At 43.8% G+C, this 17,974-nt stretch overlaps 1 protein-coding gene across 1 annotated transcript in view; it reads right to left on the bottom strand.

The window, feature by feature from the left end:
* Positions 1 to 17,974, bottom strand: part of tmem178bb (transmembrane protein 178Bb) — a 69,000-nt gene that overhangs the window by 32,575 nt on the left and 18,451 nt on the right. The window contains exon 3 of the mRNA XM_026146841.2: positions 333 to 446. Coding sequence (XP_026002626.1) covers positions 333 to 446 — 114 coding nt within the window. The remainder of the gene's footprint in view (positions 1 to 332; positions 447 to 17,974) is intronic.

Here is a 17,974-nt window from a genome sequence, read left to right as displayed (position 1 = left end):
CAACAGCAGAACAGCAGAGAGGAGCCTGTGTTGATGAATTAAAGGAAAAATAATAATGCACTGATTGATTTAATTAAGGTTTAATTGTAGTGTAAGTTTCCTGCCTTTTTACCACCTTTTCCTTTGAATATTATTAATGGCTGAAACTGTAATTTGAAGGGAGGAAAGTCAGTAAAGTCATTATTGAGACGGAGGAATTCTGAATCTGTTCATAGATATGATATGAACATGTAACTGCATAGAGACAGAAAACAAATGTACTCAACCCAGATCATCTCTACTTAAAATGAAAGGATTTTACGTGACAGAAGGAGAAACAGCAGCAGACTTACGGAGGGCGTGCCATTCGTCCTGCCTTATTGTCTTGGTGATGTTGTAGGAGAGGTTTTTGGGTATCGTAGCTGAGGAATAGTGATACTTGATGTAGGAGCACCGAGTAATGGAACCTGCAAAGGAACAAAAGGTTTTTGTTTGTTTGTTTTTATAAACAGAATATTTACACAAACATTCACTCTAACGATACACAGACTGAACAGAAGCTTCAGTTCAGACGTGATTCAGCTGGAGAGGCTGCGTCTGCACTGGACGCACAATCAGCTTCCTGCATCAGTGGTGAAGAAACTCTTTTAACATCTCTACAAACCACAGCAGGAACACAATGGCTGCGTGAAAAATGATGTTCCTCTAAAACTATTAACTAATGAATCAGGAGAGCTTTCAGTGTGCACTCCTAACAGTACAGCGTTGGCTAGAGCATCTATCATAAAACAAGAAAGCACAAATAATTTAGAAATCTGTCAAATACTTGGTCAAAACTAAAAATTATATCATTACTTATGATGAAAATAGCAAATTAAATTCATGTTCAGGAAGGCAAGTATGTATAATAACTAAATATAATACTGTAATGCACTGCTGCAGCATTGCACATAACAAACTCCCGTGTGTGCTGTTGTTACATTTAGAGCCCAATTACTCAATAAATTGGAAAAATACAGTTTTGGAAATTCTTTTGTTACAAAAGTTAAAATACTTCATGAATATGATGAAGACATCTTTCCGTCTTTGCATTTTCTGCTTACTCCATTTACAACTATTTGATAAAGGCGATTGTTTCATCTGCTTTTTCCTAGCTTAGTGTGGCCTGTACACACATTCCTCCTGTAGCTCTGTGGCCCGGCCCACACCTGTGACTGTGATGCTGTAGGTTCATAATGAGGCTGTAACTTCCTCCGTTTCCTTTTGACACCATTGCTGCTTGTCTCTGGCAAGGCCACGTGGCTCACAAACATGACATTATTAGAGTCTTTGGAGGTTTGAATTACACAGACAAGACAATCATACCACCACATGCATTTCCTCAGTCCTGAAAACAAACACACACACACACACACACACACACACACACACACACACACACACACACACACTGCTACACTGTGGTTTATGTGAGCGTAACATAAGGGTTAACAAACAGGTGCTCCCCAAAACCAGACAAGTAAAAGCCGACACACAGACAAAGGTGACGTTTATTGCTCTGCCTATAACACCGAAAGCATGAACTCCAGGGTGGACCGAGGCCCAAATAACAGACAAGACAAGCAAACCCAAGTCGTACCCCTAACTCTAGTTCCCACTTTCTGCTTCAATGCTATTTACAAATGGGCAAAGTTATTGGCAGCATTAATCACTATTAATCACTTAGAGGCTGAGGAAATACACTTGGACAGGGCCAGCACTGGTTGGCCAAGAATCTCCTAGATTTTTATTTTTTTAACTTTTCTTCATCATTAATGTAATCCAGTGATATTTACCAGTATTTCCAATCACAGCGCACAGCTAAGATTAAATAAAACGCTCAAATACTACATCTCACAGAAAACATTTAATATTATCCAGAGATTATTAAAATAAACTTTAAATAAAATAATTTTTCATTTCACCTTTGTAAAGCAGAAAACAGGTAAACAGGTAAACAGGTAAATAATGTCTTGAGCTTTGTACCCAAGGAAAGTAAAGAGGGTTAGTTAAAGGGTCTTTCTCTATAATGAACAATTCAAGCTACATTAAATGCATCACAGCCAAGTATTTGGCCGACATTGTAAACATCGAGCTTGACTCTTCTGTTGCAATGATGTGTCCATGTCTTGTGTGGAAAGCACATAAACAGGTCGTACTTCCACATACGTGCCCCTACAGAGCTACTCTGGAGAACTGATGGGGCACCGTCACACAGCTCCTCCCTGCTGAAGTGCAGTCAGTTCTCTGCGGCTGTTTTTGTTTGTTTGTGCATCCATTCACTTCCACTTATCCTTTTCAGGGTCGTGGGGGGCGCTGGAGCTTATCCCAGAGGCAAAAGGCGGGGTACACCCTGGACAGGTTGCCCGCCTGTCGCGGGTCTAACACGTGGACACAGACATTTGCACTCACATTCACACTTGTGGCGAAATCCCACACAAACACAGGGAGAACATGCAAACTCCACACAGGAAGACGCCGGCCTGGTGGTGGAATTGAACCCAGGACCTGTTTGCTGTGAGGCAACAGTGCTAACCACTGTGCTGCCTTGTTTGTTTGTTTGTTTTTTGTTGACACACTGCAAAGTGACAACATTTTGTAATTTTAGCAGAGAGCAGCTGTGATCAACTATAACAAACTACATTACAAAGACCTGCTTGGCTAAATACAAAGGAGAGCTCACTGTACTGTTTTAATGTGGAAAGGCTGTTCAGTGAGAGCATTTCACGCAGGCCTTTGCCGTGTGCACCTCATGATTAATGGGCTTATACACTGAACCACCTTTAGCATCAGTAACTTGGTGTAATAATCTTCTGTATCACATGATCATTATGGAGGAGTTATGGCCAACTTTGCTTCAGTTCACTGAGGTTTCTGTCACAGGAGTTTAAGGTCTGCACGTTGGGCCACTGCAGCAGCTAAAGTTAGCACCTGCAGGTGGCGCTATATAAATAAAACTGAATTCAGTTCAGTTCACTTGAATTCAATGCTGCCTGCTACGCAGACATCATACACGCTACACTACTGTGTGTTCTTAGTGTATAAATGTGATAACAGAGATTGCACTACTGTCAGTTTGCTCCACCAACAAACTCCCATAGAGCTGCTTGCATTATTAGACACAGTGCATATAAGGGCTATAATGTGACACCGAGCTGAAAACACAGCAACACACAAAACAAAGAGAAACTGAATAAATATGACACTGGAATAGAAGGAATAATAAAAAACAACAGTTTCTTCATTGAGATCTTTAGAAGGCGTCAAAAGTATAGAAGGCAAATAAAAATCGAGTGTTAATGTCTCCTCCTCTTCTTGGAGTTGTGCGTCCTCGCTGCCACATTCTGACACTTTTCACTGTGGACACTGTGAGGAGTTGATGTCAGTGGCATCTATGTCCTCCTGCGACCGGCTGCTAGCAGCTGTGGGGCACATATAACAAGGGCTTGACTCTTATTCATACTGTTCAGCTGGCTTCTCGTGTCGTACCTGCAGGAGGTTTTTGGCTATAGCTGGTTCCCATTTGGTGTGTAGGTTCTTGTTGCTTCTTGTATGTCTGCTAATCTGCCTTCTGGCAGCTCCACCCCTTCAGTCAGGGTCACCTTTCCTCTCTTTTCAGCTGTTTGGTCACACTTATCCAAACGGGCCCACTCATGTCCTGATGAATGACTCAATGTCTCGCTTACTTCTGACATGTACCTTGATATTATCCACGTACAGGAGGTGGCTGACGGTAACAACACTCTTGAATCGTTATCCATATCCGCTGTTAGTGATGAGCTTGTTCGGGGCAACACCAAGGCGTTCCCAGGCCAGCCAAGAGATATAATCCCTCTAGGTTGTCCTGGGTCTGCCCGGGGGCCTCCTCCCGGTGAGACATGCCTGGAATACCTCACCCATTAGGCATCCAGGAGGCATCCTTGTCCTTTCAATGTGAAGGAGCAGCGGCTCTACTCTGAGCCCCTCCCGGATGGCTGAACTTCTCACCCTCTCTAAGGGAGAGGACAGCCACCCATCGGAGGAAGCCCATTTTTGCTGCTTGTATTCGCGATTTCATTCTTTGAGTCACTACCCACAGCTCTGACCATAGGTGAGGGACGTAAATCGACCGGTATATTGACAGCTTTGCTTTTATACTCAACTCTCTCTTCACGGCGGACGGTACAGCATCGCTGCAGTCGCAGCAGCGCTCCATCATATGGTAAATATAAATGAGTCTGGTCTCTGTCCAAAACGTGTTTGGTTTCAACTGAATTTCACTGCAACTTTAAGAGCACTTGCACTATTTTCTTGATCCTTAAAAAGTCACTTAAATTCAACCATAGTTACTGATGGGGGCAGTATATTCAAAACCTATAAGCTCTGTTTGACTTATTATTTAAATAACTTTCTCAACATGACCTGTTGGATTGTTGTGTTTCACTAACAATCTGCTTTTGCTGAATCAACATAATTACTTAAATCCGGTTAGGCAGGTTATGTTTTGAGTAATGGGGAGAAGTCCCATTAGTCGAGTCCATGTTTGAAGTGGGGGAAGGGAGGTTTGTATGAAACATTCGTCATCCTTCTGCTCTCCCCTTGGCCTGAAGCTGCCTGTGTTTCCACATTTGATTTCCTGAGAAGTGCTAACCTCTCCGGTGCTTGTCTCTGTGGACAGAAATGCTTGAGCAAGCCAAACTCCGACCCTTTGGCATATTTGTGAGCTGGCAAACACATTACATCCTTTCACTGAGGTATCCTCCTTCCAGCAGTTAGACTCAGGCACACTGCTCTCACAAACCCAAATGGATTTCTATCTCAGTCATTTTAGTTAAATTGCCCTTCAGCCTTCTGCAAACGTCTCTGAGCCAGACACCATTTCCTCTCCATTACTGATAGTGACTGGAAGTGATACTGAACGAGTGCATTTCTATACACATCCACTCATGTGAGTGCTTTTCTGTTCTCAGTCTCTGGATGTCTAAAGCTTTATTTTTGGGCTCAAAGGCCTTAGAATAAAGAAGGCCAAAGGTCAAACACCATTGCATCACATTAAAGGTTCATTGGAAGGTTATTGTTACTCACTTGAATATGATAATGAAGAGCTGTTATGTGAACATACAGTTAATAGGACTCCGGCTTGCTGCTACTTTCTGCAGGAGAGGATGGATCTTTCGTTACCTGAAATATCCTTTACCCTCCTGTGTCAATCTAATGTATTCATATGTATTATTCTTTCGTACTGGAGGGGCTCGAAGCCGAGTGTGAAGCGGTGGGAATGAGAATCAGCGCCTCCAAATCTGAGGCCGTGGTCCTCAGCTGGGAAAAGGCTTTGCGTGCCCACTCCGGGTCAGGGATGAGTTCCTGCCCTGGAGTTTAAGTATCTCGGGTCTTGTTCACAAGTGAGCGGAGAAAGGAGCTGGAGACGGGTCGGTGCTGCGGCTGCAGTCCAGAGCTGAGCGTTCCTGCTTATCACGACTATTCTTCAACTTTGTTCTAAAAGGTCCTCTGCCTACTGACAAATCTGAAATATTGCATCAAAATTCTTGGAAGATCTGGCTGGGGTGGCTGTGGCTCTAGAGGTAGAACAGGTCATGTACCAATCTGAAGGTTGGTGGTTTGACTGGCTGCTCCAGTCTGCATGCAAATATCCTTGGGCGAGATACTGAGTGCAGGGCGCTCTCTGATTCATCCATCAGTGTAAATGTGGGTGTGTTTCCCAGATGAGAATCAGTGTGTGGTCTGTAAGGTCTTAGATACAAATTTGTTCCTGGATTTTCTCGTTTTGGCTACAAACAATTTTAAAACAACTTTATTGTTTCATAAGCATTAAACATGATCCTAGAACAGAGCAGCTTCCTGTGCCTGATGATCTTATGTCATTTTTGAATGTAGCTTAAGCCTGAACCCGAGTTCTGTGCTTATATTTATTCCTGACTCTCAGACTTAAACACCTCAGAGTCAGGCGAAACGTTAAAAACTAAAATCGTCCTTTAAACATTAATTTAGTGAAATACTGGATTATCCTATCAGATTATTATGAAGGACCAAACATATTCACTCATCCATTCAAATCATTGAATTCAGGTGTTCCAGTCACTTCCACGATCACAGATGTATAAAATCAATCACCCAGGCCTGCAGACTGCTTCTACAGACATCTGTGAAAGAATGGGTCGCTCATTTCTTCAATACTGAGACTTCTACAGTTAACTGTGAGTGGTATTATAACAAAGTGGAAGTGACAGCAGCTCAGACACAAAGTGCTGGCCCACAGGAAATCACAGAGCGGGTTCGGCGGACGCACAGAGGTCATTCCCAGAGAACATTGGGGAACGGGATTCCACGGCTCCACAGCTGCATCCACGCCTTACATCACCAAAAGCAAAGCATCAGAGACACACTGCTGTAAACCATGCTGGACATCAGAGCAGAGGACATGTGTTCTCTGGGCTGAGGAGTCGCACTCCTCTGTCTGCCAATCCGACTGACAAGTATGGTTTTGCCAGTTGCTGGTTTTATGTAGACTGCGAAACATTCCCAGTGGAAACCTGAGCTTTTACTTTTTCTTTGTTCTTTGGTGGTCATGGTAGAAAGGTTTGACAGTCCTCTGCCAGATGGAAGGTCATGCTATCCGGTTGTTCAGTGATGACGTGATGAATCCTACTTCCGGGTCTAAAGTAGTCTGCGTTTAATATGGCTTTTGTGTTGTTAACATGTTTAATGTTTTGTATTTTCTTCTATTTGATCTCAAAAAGCTCCTAAAACAGTCAGTGATCCCTGTTGACCTCCCTCGGCTTTTATTTCCACTAATCATTTATTTAAGCTCGGTTTTTAAAACCTTAGGATGTAACTACAGCCCAGCCCATGCAGCAGTACATGAATGACTAACCTCGTATTGTGGATGGATTATCTCAGTTGTTCTCCTGGCTGAAGTTTGGTCCTTTTACAGCATCCTGCCATGCGATTACATTTGTTCCTGACCACCGAGAACACTCACGTTAACTTTTATCGAGTGGAAAAAAAGTTAGCTTGTTTATATTATGCTAACATAGCTGTGTCGCTAGCGGTCACGTAGCACATCATTATATACCAGCTAGCCCAACTTCAGTAACCCTACAAACGTCACTGCTGTTTAGTTTTCTGTCTTCATTTATGCTGGAAGTGATAGCAGAGCTGTACGTTTTAATTTGTTTCCAAAACCCCGCAGTCAGGACATGCTATATTGTATTTAGATAGAAGCTAGCGAGCTAACTCCCTGCTAACTTCTAACTCCGTTAAATGTCATAAATTCCGTTTTCATGGATGCCTGGATGTTAAACTCAATTGTTACACCTGGTAGAGCAGAACGCTGATCATTTTATTAAAGATGAAAGACTTTAGACAGTTTTTCAACTCTCAGTAATGCCATAGTGATCGTTTGATATATGGACCTGCAGCGGAGTTTAGGTCCAGATACGACTAGTGACGTCAGACTGAACAACCGGATAGTTCAAGCTCTGCATGGACTCATTTTTGCATGACACACTTCATCTCTCCCTCTGTCCATCCTCCCTCCTCCTGCCAGTAGGATCAGAAGGGGAAGCAGACAGCCATCCCTGATGCTGTGTTTTCCCAGTTGGGAGACACAGAGACACAGATGGGTGTTGGAGGCTTCATCACGTGAGGGGGGAGCTTGTTCATGTCAGTGGCACAATTACAACCTTTAAGGAAGTGACTCCTTCAAGGCCAACTTGAACTACCTAAACTTTCCTCACACAGAAGCTGATTAATGGATGAGTTCTGATACAGCACTCAAAGCACTTTATGCAATATTACCATTAAAATTTAGATTTTTTGGAGCCTTTATTTAACCTGACAGTGGAACTCGTAGCTAACATGGTTAGTGAGCATGTGTTTCAATGGAAAGAGAAATCTGATCTCTGAAAATGTGCCCAAGCGTGAGCAGAACATGGTTTAAACCTAGGACACGGTCAATGATTGCTTTACTTAAAAAGCCAATAATCCAGCTGATTACAGACTGATTTCAATCTTCCTTCATTTCAACATTTTTCTCTAAAGAATCATTAAAAGAGAGATAGACATCATCTGTTTCACCATCTGCAGAGCAGTGGTTGATTGATTGACTGTAATCTGAATGCTACATGGACTCACAGCCAGTCTGCAAGAGACATTTACAGATATATCATTATTTCCATCACTGGTTGCTTGCAGCTACAGGTGCTTTTGACTTCAAATTCTCATCAAATGTCGATAACAACCCGTCCAAACCACACACGCACTAAAATCAAACTAACTTGACAATACGAGTTAGTTTGATTTTGCCCAAAAGCAGAATGGATTCTGCGGATCAAGTTCGGGCAGTGATGGCAAAACAGGGATACCTGTTAGGTCCCATGAACAATCCATCCAGTTTTTGATAACTCAGTATAAAGCTATTAGTGACAGGCAAGAGAAGATTCTTGCATCTCTTCAAGGACCGCAACCGGCTTGGTACCTGTTCCTTCCGAGCCTGCTCTGTTTCCTGCCCCAAAAGCTCCACAACCCCAGATGTCATTTCTAGTGAGCCCCAGGAAGCTCTGTTGTTTCATGATGCTTCAATCCCAGACCCTGAGCTGTTCACTGGGGAGCAAGGTCACTGCGGAGGGTTCTTACTACAGTGCTCCCCACGCTCTTTCCCTAATCACCCCAATTACCCCAATTAGGTTAGATAATCCCTAAAATTATTTTACCTAATTGGGAGATTGAGAGGTAAGGCTTTGAGTTAGGCTGAAGCATATTTGTCCTCCTGATCAGTACAGTCCTGCTCCTATGATGAGTCTCTCTCTCTCTCACTCGCTCTCCCTTTGCAATGATAATCACTTCAAGAAGAGAGGCTGAAAGCAGCAGATCCCACAGACCACCCTGCAGTTCTCTTGCAGTTTCTGCTCCCACGTCTTCAGCTCCAGTATCAACATCCGCTCATGTCACTGCATCTTCCTCTGTACAGGCTGCTACCGAGCCTATGGAGATTGGTCGCTCTTTGCTCACTTCGCTGACCATTTCCTTGCTGTCTGTCCCAAAAGGCTCCGCCCACCATCCAGGACGTCACCCGATCCCACTCAGCCATCCCCTCCCGAGACACTCTCCAACGGTCTGCGAAGTACGTCTCATCAGATCAGATGGTTTAATCTGTCCTCGGTCCGCAGATAATCTTTCTCTCCCTGTATTTCAGAGCTCCCCACTCGAGTTACCCCAGTGTAGTTAGCACCTGTGATATTCCACGAGCTAACTCCACCTGTGCTCTTGTAAATAAAGTCAGTGTTAGGATCATTCCTATTGGTTCTGCATGTTTAGGTCCACGTTCACGTACTGGCCTTGACAGCATGCTGAAGTGCATTTAAAGTTTGCTGAACAGCATTTAGACAAGCCTGGAAAGATACTGGTCAATCCAAATGTAAACTCTTTGGATGCCACAATAAACACCATATTTGGTTTGGAGAGCAAAAGATAAAACACCATACCAACAGTGAAGTTTGGAGGCAGGAAGCTGTCGTCACTAACAAATGCCTCTGTACAAAGTATTAAATACATTTCAGTAAAAGTACTATATTTGGTGTAATACTTTTCCTTGTGTCATTTCTTACACATAACTTAACTTATGGACATCTATGGTCCCATTTGTGATCGGATGTGTTGTTACCAACATCTGGTGAGAATTTACAAATATATTTTGTAAAGATGTTATTGTGTCATCTTTATTACTTATTTTACCTGGCCTGAGCGACCCAGGGTCCCTGAGCAATTATGGACATGTGTGTTTTTGGTGTGCTGTCTCTCGTTCTCCCTGCTTGCAGGTATATGTGTGTGTGTGTGTGTGTGTGTGTGTGTGTGTGTGTGTGTGTGTGTGTGTGTGTGTGTGTGTGTGTGTGTGTGTGTGTGTGGATGCCGGTGTTTCTGAGAGCACCTGTTTACAGCCACCTTCAGGCCTGGTGGGTGTGGCCCTGCCAGGTGGTTGGCCACACCTGAAGACCATCAGACAGCTGATTAGTCGGAGGAGCTACTTAAGAGTGCGGTGGAGCGCTCTCTGACGCTGGATCATTGCGTGACTTCACGTTAGTCTCTCAGCCAGTCAGTACGGTTAGTCTGCCGCAGGGTGCTCAGACACTGAGGAGCGGGGACAAGGAACACTGACACTGGGAAGAGGACATGTCACGGGAGTTGGGAACGCACTGCGGATTTATTGTTATGTTTTCCATTCACTGTAAATAAATGCACTGGTAAGCACACAGAATCCAACATCTGGGTCCTCCTTCCTCACATCCCCATGGTTGGCCAGCGTCAACCGTGAGAGAATGATCCAGCCAAACATGGGTCTAGCGGACTCTGAGGAGAGGCTCGGGAGGGAGATGATGGACAAAGTTTACAGACTGTGTGATTTGTGGTGGGAGAAGCCCGGGGAAGGGTTGCATCGCGCCGTGGAGAGGCGGCTGCAGGAAACGCTTTTTAAATTCCCCTGGCTGGTGGACTCTCTCAACCCAGTTGTCATGGACTTCCTGCTTTCAACCCTTAACCTCCACTCTCCTACTCAGGCTGCTCACCGGCCCGGACAGCCGGTGGATTCACAGCCTGAGGAGGAGCCCGCGCTGCCCGTGGAGAAGCTCAGCGAGCCGGAGATACCAGCAAGGCCAGCGCGTCCACGTCCGGCACGGCCAGCACGTCATGGATCATGCGCCATGTGACACTGTGGCTCACCGGAGCTGCGCCGGCTACCACTGGATTCCATGGCAGGCCGCCACAACTGTTTCGCCGCTGCTGCCGGACCCATGGCCGCCCGCTGGAGCTGCAGCACCGCCGCTATTGCGCCCTTGGCAGGCCGCCTGAAGTGTCCTGCTGCTATCACGGGACCTTTGTTATAGTTATCGGCCGCCTGAGACTGTTTTATGGGGATTTTTCCTTTTTTTGCACCGCTGCTGGATGCACGGCCTGACTTTGGGACTGTGACCTAGGAGGGTTTGTTGTTTTTGCTTTTGGTCCTGGCCCTCCGTCCAGGACCCCCTGCTGCCCACACTGGGTTGGTTGTACTGTGGTGTTTTGTTTTAGGGTCGTCGGGAGCTGACCTTTAGAGGGGGGTTGGCCTGTGTCAACCGTGACAGTACATGCTATCAACCTTTTATAATTCAAGTGCTGTAATGGCTGTATTTAAAAATATATAGTATTAATCACCCTAATTGTCATTATCACCACCTCATCTCATAGTGATTGAACAGAGTTTCAGTCCTGAATGGGTAAGTCCAGTTATAGTGACACTGGCATGGGACTTGGCATTACAACATAGAGACAGAGGGGAGTGGAAAGGTGAATTTGTCAACAATGGGTTTGGCCTCGTTTTTAACATTCAATTCAATTTTATTTCTACAGCGCCAAATCACAACAACAGTCGCCTCAAGGCGCTTTATATTGTACAGTAGATCGTACACTATAACAATCATATGAGCCCCTATGAGCAAGCGCTTTGGCGACAGTGGGAAGGAAAAACTCCCTTTTAACAGGAAGAAACCTCCAGCAGAACCAGGCTCAGGGAGGGGCCATCTGCTGTGATTGGTTGGGGTGAGAGAAGGAAGCCAGGATAAAGACATGCTGTGGAAGAGAGACAGAGGTTAATAACAGATATGATTCAATGCAGAGAGGTCTGTTAATACATAGTGAGTGAAGAAGGTGACTGGAAAGGAAAAACTCAATGCATCATGGGAATCCCCGGCAGCCTACGTCTATTGCAGCATAACTAAGGGAGGATTCAGGGTCACCTGGTCCAGCCCTAACTATATGCTTTAGCAAAAAGGAAAGTTTGAAGCCTAATCTTGAAAGTAGAGATAGTGTCTGTCTCCTGAATCCAAACTGGAAGCTGGTTCCACAGAAGAGGGGCCTGAAAACTGAAGGCTCTGCCTCCCATTCTACTTTTAAATACTCTAGGAACAACAAGTAGGCCTGCAGAGCGAGAGCGAAGTGCTCTAATAGGGTGATATGGTACTACAAGGTCATTAAGATAAGATGGGGCCTGATTATTTAAGACCTTGTATGTGAGGAGCAGGATTTTGAATCCTGGATTTAACAGGAAGCCACTACAGTCCCTGTCAGTACATGAGGCCAGCTCTGTCACTGGGACAGTCTTGATTGGTTTCATCCTCTCTTTATGTGCTTAGCTTATTGCTCTCCATCATATTGTCCCTGCCTTGATGCAAAGTCCCATTTCCAATCAGTTGAAAGTGTGAAATTTGCATCAAATTTGCATAATGATGACAGCCTTCCTCAAGAACTGCTGCAGACTGCGCTCCCTGTCTGCCTCTTCTCTCCTTCTGTCTTTCCTGTTCCATGATTTTTTTTTGTGTGCCCGCTAAGCTCTCCGCCTCTCCGATCCTCTTTGTGCCCTGCCTATTCATACAATGAGAGAGCGGTCTGGCAGGCCTCGAGTCTAAGCTTGCTGCTATAATTAAACCTGTGGTGTCAACGTCCACCACTCCAAATCCAGGAAGCAACCAGCAGATACAGACACATAGTTACAATCACGTACCTGACACCAAAATCTGAGTGTGCTCGTGTTCCTCCTGTCAACATATGCACATGTGCATCTGTGTGCCCTCTGTGGTCTGGAACCATCAGCTTGTTATTACAAATGATATTTTTTATTTTCAACAACTTGGCTCTGTGATATAAATAAAACTGCCACACAAACCACACTGTCTTAAATGTCATTTAATGTTGTTAGTGTCGCTCAAGGTCAAACAAAAGTGAGGGACAAGAATGCTTCTTGCTTACATGGATGGTAAATGGTAAACAGACTGGTTCAGGTAGTACTTTTCTACTCTGAGCACTCAAAGCTATCATTCACACACATCCATAGTCCGATGGATGCATCCTCGGGCTTCGTATTGCCCGAGGATGTTTGGCATTGTAACAACCCTTATTATGGCATAGCACCACTAGGGGGCGTGTCCCATTATTGTAGCAGTTGAAGAGTCTCCTAATGCAGCTGCAGCCATTACAGCAGAGCATGCTGCTCTCCGTGCATCTGTTTAGAGAAACTGTACCATTGCAAGGGGCTGCAGCGGCGACTACCTGACCCCGCCACATGTATGTGTGACCTTGTATGATCTTGTTCTGTTAACACCAAATAAAGGTCTGTTCTTCTATTTAACTGACTGACCTCCGAGTTTTCTGGCTAACACACCACATGCCTGCTGGACCTGCTAGCCGCTCCTTCCTCACCAGACCGCTGTTGCCAACTGGAGAACCACCAAATTCATGTTGATTGTATGGATGACGGCACATACAAGAACCAGATTATGTTTGTATGTAATGATAAGTCATTTAGTTATCAGACCACACTGAGTGATGGTTTCCATCAGACTATAGGAAGACCAACCTGTTTCAAAATCAAATGCTCTGTTACGAAGACACTTCTCTTTGTAACACGAATGCACTGCTGGACAGAATTATAGTGTCGGAGCAGTTTACCATATGTGCTTACTCTTTTTATATTGCATCACTTTATTTCTTGGTAACATAATGGGCCCGTGCAGTCACAGCAGGCTATCCTAGTGAGACAGCAGCTGTGGGCAGGCCCTACAGCAGGTAGATGAGTTCAGTGAGGGGGAACATTAGCATTCTTCTTGGGTCATCACTGACTATCACACAATATGAATCTTAAAATAGTGTCTTCTTACAAATTTGAGGTGTCCATGAAAATGTGATTTCTAAGAACAACTAATAGTAACAACAACAACAACAACCTTTATTTATAGAGCACATTAAAAGCCTTAGGCATACCAAAGTGCTTTACAAAAAACAATAAAATAATACAGTTAAGAGCATTAATATCAAATATAATAAGAACAGCAGACAATGTTCACAGTAGAAAGCCACTAATAAAATGGACTGCAGCACATAGATTATAGCAGACCCAGTGCCGCATGATAGAGAACACCAGGAATGAAGGAATAGTAAAAAGTTAATGCAATAGGTCGCAGTTAACAGTCAGCATTTAACGGGTAGAGAAGGCAAGTTCAAAAAGATAAGTTTTAAGGCGTGCTTTAAAAGAAAAAATAGAATCAGACTCCCGAATGCCAATCGGGAGGCTGTTCCATAACTCAGGTGCAGCAAAGGCAAACGATCGATCGCCTCTAGATTTCAACCGAGATCTGGGCTGAACTAACAATAACTGCGAGGATGACCTTAAAGCCCTGGCAGGGACATAAGGGTTTAAAAGTTCCTTAAGATAGGTTGGTGCAGTATTATTGATAATTTTAAAAGTAAGCAGCAAAATTTTAAATTGAATACGGTATTTGATAGGCAGCCAATGCAGCTCAGCAAGAACCGGAGTAATATGGTCAAACTTCTTGGTTTTAGTTAGAATACGTGCCGCAGCATTCTGAACTGTCTGTAATCTATGTAGAAGGGTAACATGGAGACCAGAATAGAGTGAGTTACAGTAATCTAGTCTTGACGTTACAAAAGCATGAATGAGCTTTTCTAAGTCATTATACGGGATATAGTGTCTGGCCCTGGAGATGAGACGAAGCTGATAAAAACTAGATCTGACAACAGCAGACACCTGTTTATCAAGTTTAAAGGAGCTGTCAAACAAGACACCCAGATTCCTGACAGTATCAGAGAAAGAACTAGTAAGAAAGCCAAAGGCATCTTGAAGTTTGGCGCGAAGGGCATTACTGCCAAAAATCATGATTTCAGTCTTTTTTTCATTGAGAATAAGAGTATTTGCCAACAGCCATTTCTTGACCTCACTCATGCACTCACGAAAGTTATTTAAAGATAAAGCGAGATCATCATGTAACTCAAAATAAATCTGGATGTCATCCGCATAATAGTGAAAAGCAATGTGATATTTCTCAAAGATAGCGCTTAAAGGAAGCATATACAGTGAGAAAAGGGTCGGGCCTAACACAGAACCCTGGGGGACACCACAGCAAACAGGTACAGGGGAAGAGGAAGATGAGGCCAGATGTACCGAAGAAAGCCGATTGGAGAGGTAAGATTTGAACCAGTCCAAGGCAGTGCCCTTAATGCCAACAGAGTGCTCTAATCTTGCGACTAGGATGTTATGGTATGTAGAGCTTTTGAAGCCAGGACCACTGACAAACTCTAATAAATGAGACTGGTGGGGGGCCGAGGGGAATTTAGTCCAGTTCAGCTGGGTTTGGATGTCTAACTGGTCTTCATAAAGTTAAACATATAGTTCACGTACATGCAACAAATACACATCTAACAGTACTGAGCTTCTCAAAAGGTAACGAGGCAAGAGGCTGCCTGGCATCAGCGTGATGGTCGGAGCCCACAGATCATCATTTCTTGCCTTTCGCTGTGATGCCGGCTGCAGTTTAAAAGGAGGGCATCTAAAATGTCACAGCAAGCTGCAGAAGGCTGTCTGCTAAACCACAGACTCACCTCAACAGGACAGCATGACACCCATGATGGACGGCATCCCTCTAAATCTCTCTGCACTGCCTCATGCTGCAATCAAACTTTAAAGGAACTCTTAATTCCCAATGCTGCTTTTTGCTGTCATGTTGTTGGAGTTTGTAGGGCCTTTACTTTTTCTTTAGAACATCTTTGATCTCAGACATTCCTGATTACAGAAGAAATTAAATATTCAGCAGACAGAACACAAAAGAATAAAATCAAGCAAAGAACCATTTAAAAATCTATTGGATAAATAATTTTTCAAAGCCTAGCATAATAAACTCAATGATAACAAAGGGTTTGTTACATTTTAGAGTTCATTCCATTTCAAAGGTACGTAGTACTTCAGATCAGCAACAAGGTTAGTGCACTCGTGGAGAATGCAGCGTAGCATACACAAGGCTGCGATGACTAAACAATAAAAACGGTAGAAGGTTATATGAAAAACATCCAAAACATCTTCACAAACTAAAATTTCACAAGATTGGCTGTAGGATGTGTTTTGATCAACCCAGACCAGAAGCATAACATACCGACGAATGTGACAGATCCTCGGTATGTTACACGCTGGGAGGCATGAGAGCGGGTTGGCATGAATCTATACATGTGTTTTACGTGTCATGTGAAAATCAACCTAACAAAGCATTGTGTATGTTAATCACTTTGGAAAACACATCTGATAGGGTTAAGGTTAGGGACGGCTGGACTACGCCTAGGGGCGTGGCAAATCTTTGGTATGTTGCACGTTGGGAATGATAATGAGCATGGAAGAGTTACTACTGCTACTACTACCAATACTAGTACTAGTAATATATGAAGTACTATATGTACTATTGAATTAGAGCTGGGCGATATGAGATTTTTTCATATCACGATATGTTTTTTTCATTTCAGGCGATAACGATATCTATCACGATATAAGCCAAATAACTATATTTGTAAGATTTAAATGTGCCGTTGCTCACACTTCAGCATGCAGGCTGAACCACTAACCTTCCAGTTAGCAGATTACCTGCTCTACCTCCTGAACAGCAGCCAGTGTTACACCGGTCACTAATCAGTTCTACTGGTAATAGGCCAATTGGCCAAGTCTGTAGTAATTTTCCTAAACTCAGTGCAGCCTGCAATACTGCTGTCCACAGTATATTTTACTTAATAGACTTCAGCTCTTGGCTGTCGACCATAATATCCTATTAGAGCGATTAGAACATGCTGTAGGTATTACAGGTACTGTGCTGCAGTGGTTTGTATCATATCTATCTAATAGACTCCAGTTTGTGCATGTAAATGGAGAGTCCTCTTCACACACTGAGGTTAATTATGGAGTTCCACAGGGTTCAGTGCTAGGACCAATTCTGTTTACACTTCTTCATGCCCCTCTTCTATGGAACCAGCTTCCAGTTTGGATTCAGGAGACAGACACCCATCAATCCTAAAACGTTTTTTTTGTTTTGTTTTGTTTTTTAAAGCTTATAGTTAGGCCTGGAACAGTTGACCCTGAATGCTCCCGTAGGCTGGGATTCCCATGATGCACTGTTTGTTTTTCACTCATTATGTGTTTATACATGACTCTGCATTTAATCATTACTTATTATTAATTCCTGGTTCTCTACCACAGTGTGTCTTTGTCTTTGCCCCCTCACCACCAACTGCTCGCAGCAGAACATCTAGCATCACAACTTAACCCGCTGCTAATGGATGAGATCCCCCCAGAATGGCTAACTGAAAGATGGATAGTCCCAATCCCCCAAGGATTCCCAGAAGGGACCAATGTCATCCGACTGCAGGCCAATAACCTGCCTGTCGCAACCACCAAATACCTAAAGAGAGTAAGACAAGTCCTGAGGAGTCAGCTGAATGACAAGAACAATATCTGGACAATTAACACATGAACCCTGCTGGTCATCAGATACCATGATGTCATAATAATCTGTCTAACGAAGGAAACAGAAGTTACTGACATCAAAACAAGAAAGCGCTCAACCATGCATGTCGGGTTTCCTCCAAGTCGAGCATCCTGAGATTGTACACTAAGCAGAAGGAAGGAGGCCGTGAACGAGTCACTGGATAGTGTCAGAACCACTATCCAAGATGAAATAACAAAGATCCATGAGTACATTAGGAAGATGGGATCTGCTGGAGCCCCTCCAACAGGAGCCCAGTTTGGGGATGACTGCTCCCTTCACCCTCCACAACTTCTCTAGCTTCTGTCTTAGTCCTCGGTATTTCTTCAGATTCTCATGTTCTGTTCCTTTTTCCTGATGTTGATGTACCTACATCTATCACTATGGTTGTAGTCATGTATATTACACACACACACACACACACACACACACACACACACACACACACGCATGGTCATCAATCTGATCAATGCATTTACATTACCACTGCATTGGAACCACTGAACCAACATTTGCATGACCTATATTTATATGTGTTACTGATTATAACAAGCTGCACCTGTCCTGTCAGTAAATTACCTGCAGCTGGATATCATCTCTTAGTTGGTACCTTGCTC

This window comes from Astatotilapia calliptera, chromosome 17 (genome assembly GCF_964374335.1).
Source record: "Astatotilapia calliptera chromosome 17, fAstCal68.1, whole genome shotgun sequence".
In the NCBI taxonomy this organism is placed as follows: domain Eukaryota; kingdom Metazoa; phylum Chordata; class Actinopteri; order Cichliformes; family Cichlidae; genus Astatotilapia; species Astatotilapia calliptera.
The sequence above is the reverse complement of the archived record's forward strand: the minus strand, read 5'-3'. Positions and strand labels throughout refer to the sequence as shown.